The 18,964-nt window shown below is 36.9% G+C and overlaps 1 protein-coding gene across 1 annotated transcript; it reads left to right on the top strand.

The window, feature by feature from the left end:
- Positions 1–794: 794 nt before the first annotated feature.
- Positions 795–18,658, top strand: LOC104157026 (nuclear pore membrane glycoprotein 210-like; the record flags this gene model as incomplete). Its single annotated transcript, XM_009699586.1, has 11 exons — positions 795–931; positions 1,738–1,869; positions 5,179–5,275; positions 7,954–8,104; positions 9,948–10,080; positions 11,056–11,214; positions 11,692–11,760; positions 12,075–12,181; positions 13,259–13,399; positions 14,649–14,786; positions 18,503–18,658. Coding segments are annotated over 11 exons (1,420 nt in total), but the record flags the coding sequence as incomplete, so codon positions are not given.
- Positions 18,659–18,964: the final 306 nt, after the last annotated feature.

The following is an 18,964-nucleotide window of genomic DNA, read 5'->3' on the forward strand; positions in this document are numbered from 1 at the left end:
AACCATAATGATTCTATGATTCTAACTGGGCTCCATGTCCATGGTGAGCTTCCCACAAGCTCATTCCTGGAGCAGTTGTCTTTAGAAAAGCCATACAAGTCTAAGCAGGAAGTAATAGATGCATCAATTTAAAGTCAGAATTCCACATGGACTTACATTTCATCAGAGATTATTATACAACTTTGCCTGTTTTACATGGTGTTACATACTTCAACTAAACAGACTAAATCCATTTTTTTTAATTTCTTGATTAAAAAATGTTGTTTCTTACTTGTTCAGAGCCTCTGCCATAGCAAACATACTTAATTGTGGAGTTCTGTCATCAGGGAAAACTCCCAATTTTTTCAGAACTTTGTTTCAAACTCATTTTGAAAATGCAATTACAAGTGGCGAGTGGAGATTTAGCTAAAACTATTTTACCTTCTACTTTAGTATTCTGTATGTGTTTGTGCTTGTCCATGCCTCTAATAAATAGTCAGGCCAAAAGCTTTATAACTTTGTTCAGTAGCTGAGTGTAGCTCTGAACTGACTGAATTGCATTCAACAGTGAACATGCCATGGTAGAGAGAATGCTATGTTTGTCTGCGCTCTGGTCTGTGCTTTCCCCCTTCCTCAGCCCGCACTCACTTTTGCTGAAGTCCTCGAGGAGCTGTTGCAATCCGGCTCTTATGAAAGTCGAGTCCTGACCATGTAGCATGTCTCATGTAAATTATTTTGGTGGTTTTTAAACCAGACCTTTGATTTCTCTCTAGCAGTAACTTAAGTCCTGCTAACACAACCAAATAATCTTGTAGGTCCTCCACTAGGCCGGAGGTTGCAAGCATAGAGCTGGCAGATCAGGATGAGCGCCAGTGTTCGCAGAAAGCCGTTGTCCAGGCAAGGTCCTCACAGCCCACACGTCTGACAAGTATCATCTTTGCTGAAGATATAAGTAAGTTTTAACTTTTGTAAGCACACCACTACTTGTTTATGGGTATCCTGGCATATTCCAGACACAAAGTAGGGATTTAAAAGTGCACAAAACAAGAAATTTCCATTCATATGCATAGTCATTTTAGACTTTCCATGGGCATGGTTTGTAAGTTCTGTTTGTTCAAGACCTCAAATAAGTGTTAATGATATTAATGATACATCCAGGAAAATGAGTAATTCTTTTAAAAAAAAAAAAAAGGGGGGGGCAGGGTGGCTGAAAATACTTTTCAGTACATACTTTTTATATAATGCAAATTCAGATGTTTTGCATTTAGAAAAATGGAAATTACCTTTGTGTCTGTCATACAATATACCTGGTTAGTTTTTATAATGACAGATAGGGAAAACAGATGGTCAATTAACTGTCTTGCAGTCACTAAATGAAGAAGGATATAGGGGTTTATTGTCTGTGGGTAAAAGTCATTATGCTCTCTAGGACATGAGGCATGTCTGACAGTTGCACTGTAGAAACTCTTAATATGTACTCAGGGAAAACATCTGTAACTGTTAGTGTAGATGGAAATCATGGTTTTTTTAAGTTTTATTCTAAAGTTCAGTGAGGAAGGAAACTGCTTTTCTTGCTTGCTTAGCCACAATGACCATTTAACCAAGAGTTTCTTAGTCAAGGTCATGACCCAGTTTCAGTTCCTTAAGTGTCAGTGTCTTGTGTCATTGGCTAAATTTGAGATGCATTTTGTCTTGGTGCTCTTCATGAGCATGTCCAGTGTTGCTGCTTTCATGTGCTCTTTCTGATATCTCTTCAAGTGACTGGACAAGTGCTTCGTTGTGATGCTATAGTTGATATAATTCATGGCATCCAGATTGTGTCCACAACGAGAGAACTCTATCTTGAAGATTCACCACTGGAGCTAAAAATTCAGGCTTTGGATTCTGAAGGTAAGAGATTTACTAGTAGGAGGTAAAATAGGTAATGAAACTCTGAGTTGTCAGATATGTCCACTGGTTTTATTTGTGACACTGTTGAATCTTAGAAGCCAAGCTGAGTAATTTAAAGGAAGTTCTCTAGGTAATACATTCAGTAACCTATTGTTTTTGTTTAAGTGGAAAATCTATGTACCACCTGAATAGGAAAATCAAACACTGCTTGATTTCTAACAACTTTTGCTTGCCTTTTTTCCTTATTTTCCCAGAAAATTTAACTCTAGTGCTAAGGGTATTTTTAAAAATTAGAATTTAAAATAATTAAAAGTGTCAGCTCTTAGCAATTCTACCTCCAGGTCAGGAGTAAGAACATAATGGGAAAATGTCCCAACACTTGTGCTGTTGAAATGTCCCATCAGGATTTAACTAGACTGAGCAAGGCTGCACAGGAACATGAACTAGTCAGTTCTTTTTTTTTTTTTCCCCCTCTCTTTTATTCTTTTGAGCTGAGATAATCTAAATAATTTTGCAAAAGGATATTTTATTTGAGTCCAAACAAGCATCCAACAGGATGTTCAGAGATGATGTTGAAGACCAACCACCTGTTGCTTGGATTAAGATCCTTTAATTATTATAGAAACACTCACTTTTGGGAGGTACCATTTAGGCTTATAAAAGTCAGTGCATTTGGACTGAATACATAATTATTTAATAGAGGCAGAAAACTTCCGCTTTTCATGCTGTCTGTAGCATCAGAAAAAGAACTATGATGCTGGTAAGGATTTCATGCTTTGGTTTCAACAATCGATTTTTATGCACACATGAACATGGATACAAACCAAGTGATTTTTAGGACAGCTACTGGGCTGAAAGGAAATTATATGTAAAGAGGCTATAAAAGGTTGAATTGTTTGTTTTGGCTAGTTAATGAGCCCATCCTACGTTTGTTTGCTTGTAAACCATGAATGCCAGATTATGTATGGAAATATGTTAATAATGAAAAGTAATTTTGTTTTCTTATACTATGCATAATACTGGATTCTTGGCTTGGTGTTTCTGCAAACTCTCAAGCATGCTCAATGGACCAATTTGCCTTGGAAGCCACCCAAATTAGAGTCTGAACAGGGAGCAGTGGTTCAAAACCCACAAAGAATGTTTAATCTGCATGACTGAAACAGGCGTTGGTTAGAAGATGTAGGGCTAAACTTCCTAATCTAAGTTTAGGGGATCGGTATACACTCAAAAGCTTTGAAAATCAGTTCCTTTTGACCCAAATAACCCTGGGATCTATCCTTGGGAGACCTTTGGACATATTGGACTCTCAGTGGTCTTTCTCGACACACTTCAAAAAAAAAAATAAAATTCAAGAGCAGTGGCAAGTTTATTGAAGGACATAATTGCTCAGGAAAAGTCAGAGAATGGAATAAGGACCTTATGAACGCTTTTTTTTTTAATTTTCAGAAGGTGAAAAAAATCAACATAAAATAATTATCTAGTTGAATGAGTATTGGGGAGAAATCTGCTTAGGTTTGCTGAAAACTTGCACAAACACCAGGTGCCCAGCCTCTTACTGCAGCCTGTACTAGAGAGAGAGAGAGTAGACGCTTTGAGGCAGCGGTTGTATGTATACAGTGTTGCAGTGACCTAGCTTTTTGCCTGGTATGATGCTGAAGCATCACAGAGGAGGAGCTCTGGGCTGGGTTAGGGCTGGGGATGCCTGCATTGACATCTGAGGAGCCTGGGAGGATAATGTTACAGCTGGCCAGGGCTGCAGTCTGCAGTTCCTGTGACAGCTGTGTGATCCTGCAGGGAAGGACAAAGACAAAAGAGAGTTCAGGACAAGCAATGTGTTACCTGTCTGCCTTCCTGGGTGCTGCCTCTGATAACCTGGAGACAGCTGCTGCCTTCTGTGCTGTGGAGGTAACTGATCCTGTCTCGAGTGAGGCCCTGCATCGTCTGGAGAATGCCCATGATAGTTTGTCTTTGATAACCTGACTTTGCCTTCGTAGTGAGGGACACCAACAGGAGCCAGGACATCCAGGCCCAATGGTGGTTCACAGGCTGTAAGGAAGCCTTCGTACTTTTGCTACCAGCTCGCTGCAGCACCAGCTGTATCCAGGCATAGCCTTTCCATAGTGCCATGATGTGCGTTTCTCCACTGACCTTATTATTTTCAATTGGAGCAAAACAAAAGAGTGTAATACAGCTTTGCAAAGCTAAAGCATGCATTGTTAAAGAAAGTTAGGCTTGAATGCATGTTAAATAATCCAATCTCAATCAATTTTAATTATATTGCCTAGAGTTTTGTGTTTAAAATCCTATTTATTTAGGATTTGGAGCTATCTTCAGTAAGTTATATAGAAACAGGAGAAAAAACATGGGCTGTGCATTGTGTTAACTTGTCTTAAAATATTTTTGTGGCTTAAAAATGTCATAAATCTTTAAGAATTCAATAATAAATTTGCTTTGATTCTTACTTTATTAATATAGATATAAATGTCAAAGGAAGTAACATGAATGAGAATATGTTTTAAAATATAGTAAATACTGGGATTTCAGTTCCATATTTATTTGTGCCAGTGGGCACTGCAATTCAGAGCACGACTCATCTTGAATATTGTAAGATCTTTCAGATTAGCAGCTCATTACACTTAAATGTAATCATCATAAATCTTTGTTTTAAGTCCATTTATTCCCTTTTGCTCCTTTTTAACATTTACAGTTTCTCATGTTCTAGTAGTTCGTAGTTTCTAGAAAGAAGGTGCTCAGTTTGAGTTCTTTGACTGAAGACTTATTCCTTTTATGGGTAAATCATGGCTGTGCTCAAAACCAAAACAATATATGTGGAAAGTGCAATTTGTCAGTGCTGTGAACTCAAGTTACCTAAATGGTATCTCAGATCCACATGTTTCAAAATGAAAAATTGTTTAGCAGGTTTTTTTGATGTCCTGCTAATATCCAAGAAATAGGAAGGTTTTTGTGGTCAAAGGGGAAAGGAGGTGGTGAGCACCAAGGATTATCTTAGGGGCTGACAAGTGGAGGACAGGTGGTGACACCTGCATCTATCTTGTGGACTTTGTAAAAAACATAAAATAGCGTATTGGTGTTGCAAAATGTGAACAGAAAAGCCAGTTAACAGAAATATCTTATGTTTGCTGAAGTCATTAAAGCAAAGTAGATTGTGATTTTTAACTAAATACCAATAGTGCTTCTTTTAGGGATAAGATAGAGAAATTTCCTAGGGGAAAAAGTCATAGTTTGTGTTCCAGAAAGACTCTACACTTGTTATTTATTTTTGTTTTAATCTGATCCTTTGAATTATAGGAAACACTTTCAGCACATTGGCAGGGTTAGTCTTTGACTGGACAATAGTAAAAGACACAGAGGCTGATGGCTTCTCAGATTCCCACAATACATTACGGTAAGTTCATTTAATTTGTTCTCAGTAATCTTGTGCCCATGAAGTTTGATGTGTTTAAATATTTCCCCACATCTAGGCAGTTTACTGAACTGACGCCTAAAATAATGCTTATGGGTCAATTGTTTCATGGTTGTTTTTTTTTTAAGTGCCTACTCCACAGCCTGGGCTCTCTCATCCCTGTTTAATTTAACAACTGATAGTGTTAATGAGCAACACCGGTAGCTCTAATGCAACAGCTAGAAATAAATAGAGGCGATTGTTGATCTTCCTGAAACGTCTTGTGCAAAAGAAAGATTTATCGGTAAGACTCTTATCTCAGGACTTCAGCAGTGAGATTTGGTTTTAAATTTTTTTTTTTATTTTTTTTTTTAAGGAAAAATAGTCCTCTTCCGTTTCAGAAAGAGCTCTCCAAACTTGAAGAGTTTCAAGTTTCAGTCAACACTTAGTTCTGGTGTTGAAGTAGCTTTCGAACTAGCTAACCTTTAAATTGCAATGGACCAAGTGGCTGCTTGTAAGCTAGATACAGCTCATCAGGCCAGGTGAAATAATTCAATGAAAGGTATTCAGTGAAGGTATTAAGTATATTGTCTTTCAGACAAAGCAATGAATGGAAAGCACTTTCTTGATAAATAAGCTATGGTGCTTGGTTCATCATCTGTACTGACTAAAAGAATAAGAGAGTAAGTTAACTGGAATTTAGAAGTGCTGCATTTTGTGAAAACTTCTAATCAAAGATCTTGAAAGTGCTTTTCAACTCATTAATGAGATAAGTGTTTTTCAGTGTTTCTGTATAATAAGGAAATATTCCCTCCATTTAATGGAGGTGGAGTTCTTGCCCAAAAGTCAGAAAGCTCACCTATGGCAGGGATAGGAATAGAATCCAGACCATATGATCTTTTTTTTTTCCCCTCCTATATTTGTCACCAGACCATCTTTGGCCTCTGTTTTGGTGGTGGTGTTTTGTTTTGTTTTTTTAATTTTATTTTATTAAGCATGTGTACTATGTAGTTTTACAGTGATGACTTCATCATTCTGTTCTTCAGTGGCTTCAAACAGAAATTTGAGTTTACATCCTTACTAAAATAACCAGAATTGAAGGCTACTTTGTATGGGATATTTTTCAGGTTGGACTCCAAGAGTTTTATCTTTGCACTGACACCAACTGGTGTTGACACACCAGGATCCTGTTATCTAGCAGTATTATGCTAGTATTCATCATATTATATTCATGGTGAATCCTGACTTGGCTCGACATGAATGTTGGTGGAAAAAATGCCTCCCTGGTATATGTGAATTTGACCAAACTGCAAACACATGAAACACAGGTTTTTCTTACGGAACAGTTTACAGACACTTCTTGAGTACAGAAGTGTCCAAACTTCCCTATCATGTAGTAAGCTTGTAAGATGAAATAGATTCAAACTCATGTACCAGAGGCTTCAGTTGCTTCAGAAAACACGTTCCAGCAAAATGTAGATAGATTGTGGGACATAACGTAGGAAAGACATCTTCCTTTGAAGAACCTGGCTTTATTCATATGATGATTCTGTAAGTAGCATGTGGGGAAAACAGTTCTCTTAGAGAGCAGAATGGTTAACAGTTAACTTCCATCCTCACACCTATATTCCAAATACATTGGAAATGGGGTAGGGGTAGCAAAAAAGACTCTCTGCTGCTGGCTAAACACAAACTCCAGTTTTGCAGCCTTAGAGAAACAAACGTACAACATTGCCTGAGGAAAGCCTGTTAAGCCCATAATACACTTGAACCCGCAGAGTGTGTGGCCTCTATCTACAGCGAGAGCCAGGCAGTGTGCTAACTGTTTGATGGGACTTATGATCCAAGTCCTAGTCCATACAGAGCTTTTTGTTTCAGTGTAAGTATTTGATAGAGATGTGATTTTAACAAAACTAATAATGATATATGCTCTACTGTTAGCACACCTATGATAACATAAAAATGCTCTAATGGTGTTACAGCTTTGCGAAATAAATGATAAACTGTCATGAATATGTTAATGTTCATAACTGTTCTCAATATGGCTTTATTGATATAACTGTAAAAGTGCACATAAAGCCAAACAGATCATGTACACACAGAAGCTGTGGCAACCTTTAAAACATGGTCCTCTTTCAATTTCTGTCCTGTTGTTTACCCATTCATGGCAAATTCCCTTCCTCTCTGTTGTCACATTTCATTGAAATTTCTAACACTTACTAGGAGTATTCTGCTTGTTGATTTTTTTTTTTTTTTAATAGTCATTTATTAAATGCATCCTAACTTCTTCATATAGGTCAAAGTTATGTTCTGGTTTGTGAAGCTGTTGCTTTTATAAACATAAGCTTTGGGTCTTTCACATCAGTTGTTCCACAATAATCTAGAGAGCTTTTGCAGTCTACACCTCCTGTAAAAATTGGAGGAATCATTATAGACAACATGTGCAGTCTTCTGATATCTCTTGAAAGCCCACAAACAAGCTTCAAACGAACTTTTATCAGCCACAGAAATTAGCTGCAGATATCTTGAAGAATGAGTAAAATTTGGATATCGAGCCCAGGCAGACATCTCAAATTTGCTTAAAAATAGAAAAAGCTGGGAATAGATGCTGATGTTATTTCTCTGTGGGTTTACAAAGATTGGTTAACAATTTTCTGTTAACTTTTTGGTTCACCTTTCAGTATTCTCAAGTTCTTAGAATCCAGTTATATTCCACCTTCCTATATATCGGAGATGGAAAAAGTTGCCAAGCAAGGAGATACTATTTTGGTGTCTGGAATGAAAACAGGGAGTTCTAAATTAAAAGCAAGAATACAGGAAAGCGTCTATAAGGTAAGAAGTTTGCATTCGACTTTTTATTTTTTCTTTTTTTCTTTTTTTTTTTTTCTTTTTTTGCTATTTAGTCTTATAGTTCAATGTTACAGGAGTACTGTAAGTTTGCCCTGCAGTATTGTTCCCATTGTGGATATCAGTGCTACATCTCTGCATTACTGGATTGACTCTGTAGCTCATATCACAACAGATGACAGTGCTGCTCTTGATCACCCTGGAAGAGTTGGAGTTTGATGCAGTTACCTTGGTGAAGTTACCTAACCCAGGATGGTGCATGTGCCAGAGATAATTTCTAAACCTAACTCTCTGACAAAAGGCCCTGCAGCAGAGGAATACGCTTCAAATACTCCTGTACAATTTTATTATTCTTGATAGTCATTCATATTATATACATAACTAGAATCACGCTGGATAGGGCATTGGCCCTTTAGCTCTTTTTAAAAATAATCAACTAGAACATTTCAAGTCTTTTTTTTTTTTTTTTCAATAAATAAATACCTACAACAAGGGTTGCTATATTAGATATAACTTTATTTCCTGTTGGGCTTGAAGTGAGTGTCATATGAATACTTCGTTAGTATCTAATTCTACCTCATTAGATTCTGGTCCCCAAGGAAGGGCTTTGGGATCAGAATGTCAATGCTACAAGGGTGTTAAACTGCAGTATTGGCGCTCTTCCCAGCTGTTAAGTAGATCCATGCTGTTTCTTTCTTGTAAGTTGTGGTGACTGAGTTTTTCATTTAACTGTGGTAGCAGAGTTGGGTTTTTACAAGCACTTGAGAGAGTTTTTACGGGTTATCACTTACAGGAATACTTGGCATTGTGATAGTATCAACTTAATACTGCACCTTCAAAAAATCCTTATATAAAATGGTGGGTTTTTTCTGCAGTTGATCTCATATCTGCAGTCTGGTTTTGCAGATTTGCGTTGCCACATGTTGTACTTAATGTTTTTGCTTAAAGCAAAAATTGGACTTGCCTTGGACTATCTAACCCATACCTGTAAAAAGTGTTCTATGAGAATATTATTTAAATGTATGTAATACTAGTGACGTGGCACTATGAGAATATTCTTTAAATGTATGTAATACTAGTGACGTGGCACAAATAATAGTGCATGTTAAGAATTACATTTTTGTTACAGTTCTACCTGATTGTGCTGAATATAGTTACTCTACATATCAGTCTAACTTTTTTTTTCTTGAATGATTGTAGCTTGATTAGTTTTCTGTTTTAATATTTTTTTTTCTGAATTAGTTTCAAGCTGATACTGTAAGTGAAATAGAAATAATATTGTTCTGTTTACAATTTTCTGTGGCTTTCTGGCTAGTAGTTCCTTTAAATCTTTCACTGCTGCCAGACTGCACGTTTTCAGTGAACATCCCTCAAACCAACTGTAATAGAATTTATATAATTATCTGTTGTGTTCTTAATTTAATAGACCAATGAGTTTGATACAGATTCCTCAGTGAAATTATAATGGATAGGTTGTATGGAGATACCATGTTTTACAGTAGGAAAAATAAATTTCTAGATGTCTGAATAGTTATAGTGCATCTGTCTCAAATTTTTCTGCGTTCTCCAGAAAACTGAACCAAAATGATGTCTATATAAATTTTTTTTTCTTCAGCCTTGCACAGTATGCACAGAGCAGATCTCTATAATGTTCGTTGTCCCTTGCATTTCATGGTTCTGACAAAATTTGAGATGATAATAAAGAGCCAATTACAGGAAGTAATATTTTTCACTTATAGATTGTAAGTTATTGCTGTATGATCTGTTTCAAATAAATGAGCTGCTTTAGATGTTGTTGCTTTTTTTTTTTTCCCCCCTCAATCAATAGCATGTACATCCTGCAGAAGTCAGATTGCTTATTTTGGAAAACATCCTTTTAAATCCAGCATATGACATTTATCTTTTGGTGGGAACATCAATTCAGTACAGAGTTCAGAAAATAAGGCAAGGGAAGATTACAGGTTTGTCCTTTTTTTTTTTTTAATGCTTTGTGTGATATTTTAACTGCTGAGAGATTTTTAATTGTGCTTAAGCTACTTTGTTAATATTCAATACCGTTTTCCTAAACCACGTGATGATACAACTGCTTACTTTTTTCTGTCAAAAAAATTGTGTCTATAAAGCATATATGGTTGCAGATTTGTCAAGGACACGAAGGTAAAGGTAACTTAGAATAGGAGCCGACGCTATCATTTTAGATGTATTTATTTATTTCACATTGACTAAGAACCTGTGTCTGACTTTCTTAGTTAAATCAAATTCAGATTAGTATCTTTTCTAACAGAAAATGTTTTCTTGACAAATGGATTTGCTTCAGTTCTACAAGTGTGGGTTAGTTGGCTTTATGTCCATTTAAAAGTGTGGAAGTTCATAATTGCATCTGTTGCTTACAAAGAGCCTGTACTGGTAATGACTTTTTTCTTTCCTTCCCCTTCTTCTTTCCTTCCCCTTCTTCTTTCCTTCCCCTTCTTCTTTCCTTCCCCTTCTTCTTTCCTTCCCCTTCTTCTTTCCTTCCCCTTCTTCTTTCCTTCCCCTTCTTCTTTCCTTCCCCTTCTTCTTTCCTTTTTTTTTAAAGAAATGTTTCACTAGGCTCACTACGTCAGCTAGTAATGCAAAATGAAGCAGCAGAAATTGTCAGTAACTCATAGAAAGTAATTTGACCACTTCTGAAGCTGGGAGTGAATTGTCTGTTAGGTCTAAACAGTGGGATGATATTAATTGGAGATTGCAGCTTCAAAGAAATTAAAGTTAGGCAAGAAGCTCATTTTGTGTGTGTGTGTTAACATAATCACAGAAATGCTATTTCTACAAGACATTAAAAATGCTGATTTAATGTGTGTACTAGGCATCAATAAAAAAATAATCAGCAATAATTAGCAACATCCAAACACACACTTGCTTTTATTGTTTCATATGTTGTCTTGTTTTATGTACAGAATTAGTGATGCCATCTGATCAATATGAACTGCAGCTACAGAACAACGTACTTGGTCCTGAGGGAGATCCATCTTGGCCAGTTGCCAAATTGGACCAGGCGACATCGGTTGTAACTGCATTGCAGCAGGGACAAACTAACCTCGTACTGGGGCACAAGAGTATCCTTCCTAGGTGATGCTTTTCCATCCAGATCTTCATGGCAGGAGACAAACTTTCCACCCTTTGCAGCACAAAAGGATAAAATTATCTACATTTTTACCAATAGTCTTGAAAATCAGGACCACCTGGTGGAGCCATAGAAAGTAGCACTGCTGTGAATTCAGTCTTGACAGAGCTGCCTGATGCCTTGACATATTCTAAGAAGTTAGGTTGGCAAAAGATCAATTAAATCATGACTGTTCCCCTCAGTCAATGTAGAAATGTAATGGGGATTTATTTAATTTTTATATTTAGAGCATTATATTGTCTAGTGGAATCTCTAAAATGCTCAATGTCTTTCAGGGTACTGGGGTTAACATTTATTTTCAGTGTACAATTGGCTTTAAATATCCAAAGAGGCACAAAGAGCCCCAGGAACAAGCTGGTCTTTACTTGACTTTTGTTGAAACTTTTCTGTTCCTTTACTGAGTCTTCAGGTATTCGGATGCAAGGGGTTTCCAGACTACCAAACAGCACTATCTATGTTGTAAATCCTGGATATTTAGGTTGGTACTGGCTGCAATTTTCCTGATGGCTTATCATTTCTTGCCTTGTTATTGTGTTCATGTTTTACTTTATGTATATACGTGCTTCTATTTCTTGTATTACTTTTCATAGAAAAGTAATTTTATTCATAAAAGTAGCTCAATGTGAAATAGCTTTAGTAGTAAATATTTATTTGTTTTCTTTCATCTCTGTATTCAGCAGCTTAAACCAATGAATGTGCATTTTCAGAGTGTGGGCACCAGAAGCAAAATGCTTATATCCATTACGTAAAGAGGCTGTTGGTTTGTGCTGTTCAATATTTTCTGTTTTGTAGGATTTACAGTTCATCCAGGTGACAGATGGGTCCTAGAAACAGGCAGACTTTATGAAATTACAATCGAAGTATATGATAAATCAAGCAATAAGGTGTATTTATCTGATGTAAGTTGGAATGTTGATATACTTCTGAGTGTCTGTCTCCTAAATCCTGGCTTTCTTTGAAATTAGTTGAGCAGTTTCTTATTTACATTGCTAAGATTTTTCATAGCATGTTGTTTCTTGCCTTTTCCTCCCCCCTCCCCTCCTCTTTTTTTTTTTAAAAAAATAAGAACTCTGGATGATTCATGTGAAAGTGCCCATTGGAGTCTTAAGTGCTGTAGAGAAAAGTGAAAGAAGTTGGACAATGCAATTCAAACATGTAGCATAGGCATTGCACTGGAAATTGCAAACGGGTGTAACTGCTGGAGAGCAGTACTAATAGTGTACTTTGACTCATCAGTCCCCCCCCAAACACAATATTGTCATGTCTAGAGGCAATCTTTCCTATTAAAGAACGAGGTGTAAGGTAGCCTTATAACACTCATGAAGAGCTACCTGTTTCCTTTCAGTTGATTATGGGAAAAACTTGGATGATTAGCTAGCATTAAAACGCTTCACTGTTTGGTAGTTAAATAAGATGATTTCTAGGTACTAGGTACCAAATATACATTGCTGTTAAAAAAAAATAATTAAATAGTTCTTTTGCAAGCAGAAGAAATTTATTAAATTATTGCTTTTCAGAATATTGAATTTATGTGGATGTTATTTTATTTGCACTTATTTGCTTCCTGAGATACAGATCTGACTTTCAGCTGGGTCTCAGAAATGTGCTATTGGGGCAATATATTTGGCTGTTGCTCCCCGTCTGTGTTTAAGAATGACAAAATTAAGAAATTATTGTAAAATATGCATTATTTAGTGGTATAAATATTGGTACTTTTCATGTTAAATTACATGTTGCTGATAATTTTAAAAAGTGAATATTTTCTGTGGAGTTAATGCTATGTCTAAAAGATATAATCTTGCTGAAAGACTGAAACTATTATAGAGATAAATTCTTACTGAGTTTCAGATAAGTTTCTTTGAACTATATTATTGAACAATTGTTTTCTTATTGATGTGTTGCTAATATGTTTATGGTTGTCTGTACAGTATTTGTCAGTTACATGTGGCAATATTTATTTAATGTTCTGGTTTTAGAATATCAGAATTAATACAAAGCTGTCCAAAGAATATTTTGAAGTGTTGAAGTCATCTCTGAATGGATCATATCATTATGTGAAAGCAGTAAAGAAGGGTCAGACCATTATTGATGCTGCACTGACATCAGTAGTAGATCAGGTATGTTTTTATAATAACTCTTCCGCTTTACTGGTAGGCCTAAAAATAATTTGCCTGTGCAGTAGTGACTTAATAGTGACATAGTAAAAGGAAACCTAAGAATTGCATAGATCTAAGCTGTCTCTGTTTAAACAGATTAAGATCCAAATTCTAAAATCCTTACTTTAGGAGAACTGTCAATTAAGTCAACAGAGGATTTACCTAAATAAAGACTGGGGGATTTTGCTACTGAGTGTGTGGCAAACACCTGTTAAACTAGTGGTGCACAGCACTGATTTTTTTTTTTCATGGCAGATACTTATGTCGGCACATATCGTTTCCTTGTGCTGGTGCAATGGTCCTCTCACATTCTCTTGAGTGAATTTTACAGTTTATTGTTGTAGAATCATCAGTGTCATACCCTGGCCTTGTTCTGAATTCAGTTACATTTGGAAAGTTTTCTGTCATTTGGTAAGTGATGTTAAATGCTGGAATGAAAATCTGCCAAATGTATCAGCCTGCAAATTTCTTCAAATTAATATTCATTAACTTTCTGCTAGTTGGGCAGGCTGCTGAATGTATGGCTAACTAGGGCATGTGGTGTGAAAGTGATTTCGTTTAAACTTGGAAAAATTCAACGCTTCAACCCATTTGCTGTGAAATCATTCTAGTGATTCCTTGACTAGGATTTAGTAGATCCTTGTGTATGATAAGCTGTGCTCATTCTCTGTGTCAGAGAGGTGCTCTTGAATGAAATGAGGTCTACTGAGAGCTGTTAAAGTTTTCCTTCAGAACTCCAGTAAGAAATAGTATGTTGTGCCAGAGGGTTATGGCATTACAATTACAGCAAAGTTGTAAAGGCCAGTATTTCGGGATGGGTTGAGGAACGGGTCTTTTAGGCTGGGTTTCTTCTTCACCTGCTGCAGAGCAGAATAAGCAAAGAGTAAATGCAAGTGTGGAGTTACCAAATTAGATCTCTGGACAAGGTCTCAAAACCTAGGAGAGTGTATTTCTAATTGCTGTTTGCATTTTAAATTAATGTAGGCACCTGTTTCTCCACAGTAACACTACTCATTTAATACATTAGCACACTTTGCTGCAATGAGCTGACTATTTGCTCACAAGTAACACTGTTCATAAGTGACCCTAAATAGTTGCTTTCCTTTCTCTCTGAGATGTTTTCAAGAACTTGTCTGTATATAAAGACTAAACATTAATTCTAGGAAGAACTATGGTGCCATTTATAATACTGTGCTGTTGCTTTTTGTAGGATGGAGGTGTTCACACATTACCAGTTCCAGTGCGAAACCAGCAAGATGTTGAAATATATGTTCCCATAGTTCTTTCACCCAGCGTTTTGACATTTCCTTGGCAGCCAAAAGCAGGAGTCTACCAGTACACCATACAGGTATGCCAAACTACCTAAATGCAGGAAGTATTGCTCAAGCACATGCGGTGAGGCCTGTAACCACTTACATAGAGTTGACTTTGAATACTTCAGGCACAGTGATAACTAAAACTTTATTTGGAGGAATTTTGTTGAATGTTAGTTGCAGGAATCAATGTTTAGTTTGAAAAAAGCACACAAGAAACCAACAAACATAAAAACCCCACCGACTTGTACCTCTTGTCTTTCATTCACTTCCTCTCTCCCTCACATGTACATGACATACATACACGCGGAGTGGCTTGGAATTACAGAAAACATTCTACGTACAAACCTTCATAGTAATAATTAGAGGCTACCATTTACTGTAAAGGGATGGAAGTATGGGAGTATGAATTGGAGTGTGAAGTGACTGCAAAAAGGGCACGACAAGATTAATTAGCAGCACCCTATCAACCTTTGACATTGATATCCTTCGCTCACCACACATCTTGTGCTTCTAATAAAAAGTTATAGAAGTTATAGGGAGGCAAAGGTCACAGTTTCATTTATGGTATGACCTTTTAAAGGGACTTTTTTCTTACATTCCTTATGTGTGTCTTTGCTCCCATGCTGCCAGTCCTTCCTTACACTTCACGAAGCAAATGGCTTGTCTTCCAGTATCCAGAGTAACTGGAGAAAAGAACATTGTGCTTCCCCAGCCCGGACTCTTATCCCAGTACAATGATACCCAGATCCTGCACTCAAATGTTTCATGCACAGTTCCTACTACCTCTCCCTTTTAGCATGAAGAAGTGCTGAGGTCTGGGTCTGTCTCTGAGTAAACAGTATACAAAAAGAGGCAGCGGGACACATGGTGTCTGAAGTAAACAAATCAATCTCATAGGGATAAAATTGCGTTCTCTAGTGTAAATCTGAAGTTAAGGCCATTGAGTTTAGCACTGTCATCTGTACTTTTCATTTCTGTGGGATTAGAATTTAGTTTAGTTCATGCTATACCCAACCACGCCAGCAGAGTGTGGTAAAAATTCTTAGTACAAATATGCATTTTCAGTATGCATCATAACTTCTGCTAGACTTTTCAGAGTTAGGGAAAGTAGATGTTTGATTTCTGTTTTCCACCCCTTTTTACAGTTCTATTCTTGTCTCACCTTATCCTGCATGTATCATCTAATATCTCACTAGAGAACATGCCTTCGTGTTATTCCAGTAATTGCATCAGTATTCTTACTTTACTGTGATATTTTTTTTTTCATTAAAAACATAAAAACTTTTTCCTCCCAACATTTAAATTAGTTTGCATTTGCTGAAACTGAGAACATTTTCCCAATCTGCCCATTCGACAATACTAGTGGTTGTTTACAACAGCACACAGCATGACTGTTGTTCCTGCCTGTAGATTAGTGTTTGCCTCCTACTCGATAGTTTTTAAGTCAGGCTATTTTAAATTGGTGAATAGACTTTTTCTGAAAATAAGTTGAAAGGGATTTTTGGATCAAGCCAAATTCTGTTTATAGCTAAAGTAACTCCTTCCAGATGGTATCAGAATGACTTTTAGGTTTTACTTTGTCAGCTGTCTAGGTTTTTTTGTTGGTTGCTTTGTGCATATTTGTGCTAATGAGATGGCTTCTGTTGCAAGTAAAAAAGAAAAAAAAAAAAAAGGATGTTTCCTTCCTTTCTTCTTTCCTTCCTTCCTTCCATGCATTACAGAAATGAAGTGCCATCTTTGTGAAGTTAAGTTCTTGGAAGTCATTTTTTTTTTTTTTCTGGTGAGGGCATCACCTCACTGGTAACAGTTTGTGGAGTGCAGTTCAGCTTAACAGGCTGTGGATAATGTTTAGACTGAAATAGAAGCTGATTTTCCCTTTCCTCAGTGCAAACTGACTGCTAGAGAAAAATGTAGAAATGTGTCTGGTTTGTATGTCAACAAGATAGACCCCGTAGAATTATTAAGAATTGGGTAATTCTATTTTATGTTTACTGCTCATTTCCCTGTTTTAATTGAAAATATCTTTACAAAACATTCTGAACTTTTACATTCTTTGAACATTTCTCACCACATCCCATGCATCTCCTTCTGTCACACACCATTACCTATTTATCCATTTGTCTTTGTCCGGTGCTCTTTCTGTAATTATGTTGTGCACATGCGCATGGGAAGGAAAAAGGGAAATGACTGTCCTTTTGAATCCCTCCCCCACCCCACCCCCAGTAAAAGTTATTAGCTAAGATTTGGGTTTTGTCCACACTGTCCTTCTAGACAAGATTTATCATCTTGTTCATTTTTACTTTAATTATGAAATGGATTAGAGCAAATGCTGAGAAAGTTAAAGAAATTAAAACAATACACATAAACAAAAAAATTGTTCCTGTGTTCACCCTTGTTTTCTCTGATGGAACTTTGAAAATTATTTCAGAATGTGAAAGTCCTCTTTTTTGTTCCTTAACTTGCTTTAAAAATGCATTATTCTCGGTATACCTTTCTGCATAGTATTTGTCTCAACAGACACTTCCTACAGCTCACAATAATGATATTTAAAACCTATACATTTTACAGCATTGTAATGATTATGTTTCTTCAGTAACTAGTATTACACGTTTAGGAGGACAATACTCTGCTTGTGTTGGCAAAATGTTTTTTTGGCCCTTCACTTTATAAAATATGAACCTGCAGCAGATATTACCCTGTCCTGGCTGCCAAGTGCTCATACAGTGGGTATAATAATTTGTCTCTATTGATGTGGACCATGATATCAAATAACTAGTTCTTACCCTTCTGTAGAATAATTTCACTCGCTTTAGCACTTCTAATCATGAAACAACCCTTCAAAAGCTGGGAGCTCTAGGAAAACAGTGGGTTTTTCTTTTTTGTTGGTTTGGGTTTTTTTATGCAAATCTGCATGATAAACCTGAGCTTGTAAGTTTGGCAGTTACTGACTCCTTCCATGAAGTGCCATTGTGGGAGTGTAGCCTGTATGTTTCGCAGACCCTCGCAGTGCTTGAGTGCAAGAATGGGCAGTTCCCGTATGTGCTTATCACTCATTCCATGACTGATCAATTGCTGGAGCAGCACCTTTGTTGAATGGCTGCAGGTAGACGTGCTGATTTTCAGCATAAAAATCAAGTAGTAATGCCAAGAATAGAGTGATTTTTTTTCCCTTCCCTCCCCCCCCTTATTTCGTTCCCTCCCTGCCTCCCACCTTCTTTTCTCTTCCCTTTAGATCCCTTAACAATTCCCATTGAAAGAAGCTAATAGGTACAGAGTGTCAGGTTAGCAGCTCTGAGACCCAAAATCAGCACTTTGGCTGTCAGCAACAGAAACAGTGAGAGTTTTCAGAAGTACAATAATCCCATGTGCCAGGCCTTTGGTGTGCTGATCTGTGACATGCTCTGCTGACTCTAAGCACTATCAGTCACTGGGATTTATGAGCATCAGACTTCTGCAGCTGGGAGAGAGATACTTGGCTTAGCAGCAATGGTGAGCACATAGGATATCTGCATCAAGAAAGCTGAAATGAAAATGAATGAAGGGTAGTAATCTTCCCGTCTCTTACTTCACCTTGCGTATTTGAAAGTTCTGAGGTGTTATTTTATTTGTGTTTCCTCAATAATAGCATTGTCGTTGCTCAGTGTGTACCTGGTTTTCAGGCAAGATATTCAAAGGCTTGACAGCTAAGAAACATGAGAACCATATATTTTATAAAATATTTGAAACTTTTTTTTTCTCTGTATTCTAGGCTCATGGTGGAAGTGGAAATTTCAGCTGGTCCTATTCTAACCAGGCAGTTGCTACAGTGACAGTCAAAGGAGTAATGACAACTGGAAGTGATATTGGCATCAGTGTTATTCAGGCAAATGATGTTCAGAATCCGTTGCATTATGGAGAAATGAAGGTAAAACTCTTATTTTCCCTGGTCACTGTTGAATATGGCTTTTGGAAACAGTGAAGAAGCTGAGAATGCCATAGGCATTCCCCTTTCCGAAACGTTCCCAGGAGGTTTCCCTGCCTGCCCTGTGACACCTTAAGTGATCAGTTTCAGAGTTTCTGCTTCTGGGGATTCAAGCTCTCTCTACTGCATTAACTTTACTCCCATTTTTGCCCCTTCCTGATTTCCTTGGCAAGTCTTTTTCCTTGTTGAAAATCTTGAATGCAAGAAGGAAATAATAATTTACTACTGGCCTGGCCATCTAAGCAGACA

This window comes from Cariama cristata, unplaced genomic scaffold, assembly GCF_000690535.1.
Source record: "Cariama cristata isolate BGI_N322 unplaced genomic scaffold, ASM69053v1 scaffold18344, whole genome shotgun sequence".
Classification (NCBI taxonomy): domain Eukaryota; kingdom Metazoa; phylum Chordata; class Aves; order Cariamiformes; family Cariamidae; genus Cariama; species Cariama cristata.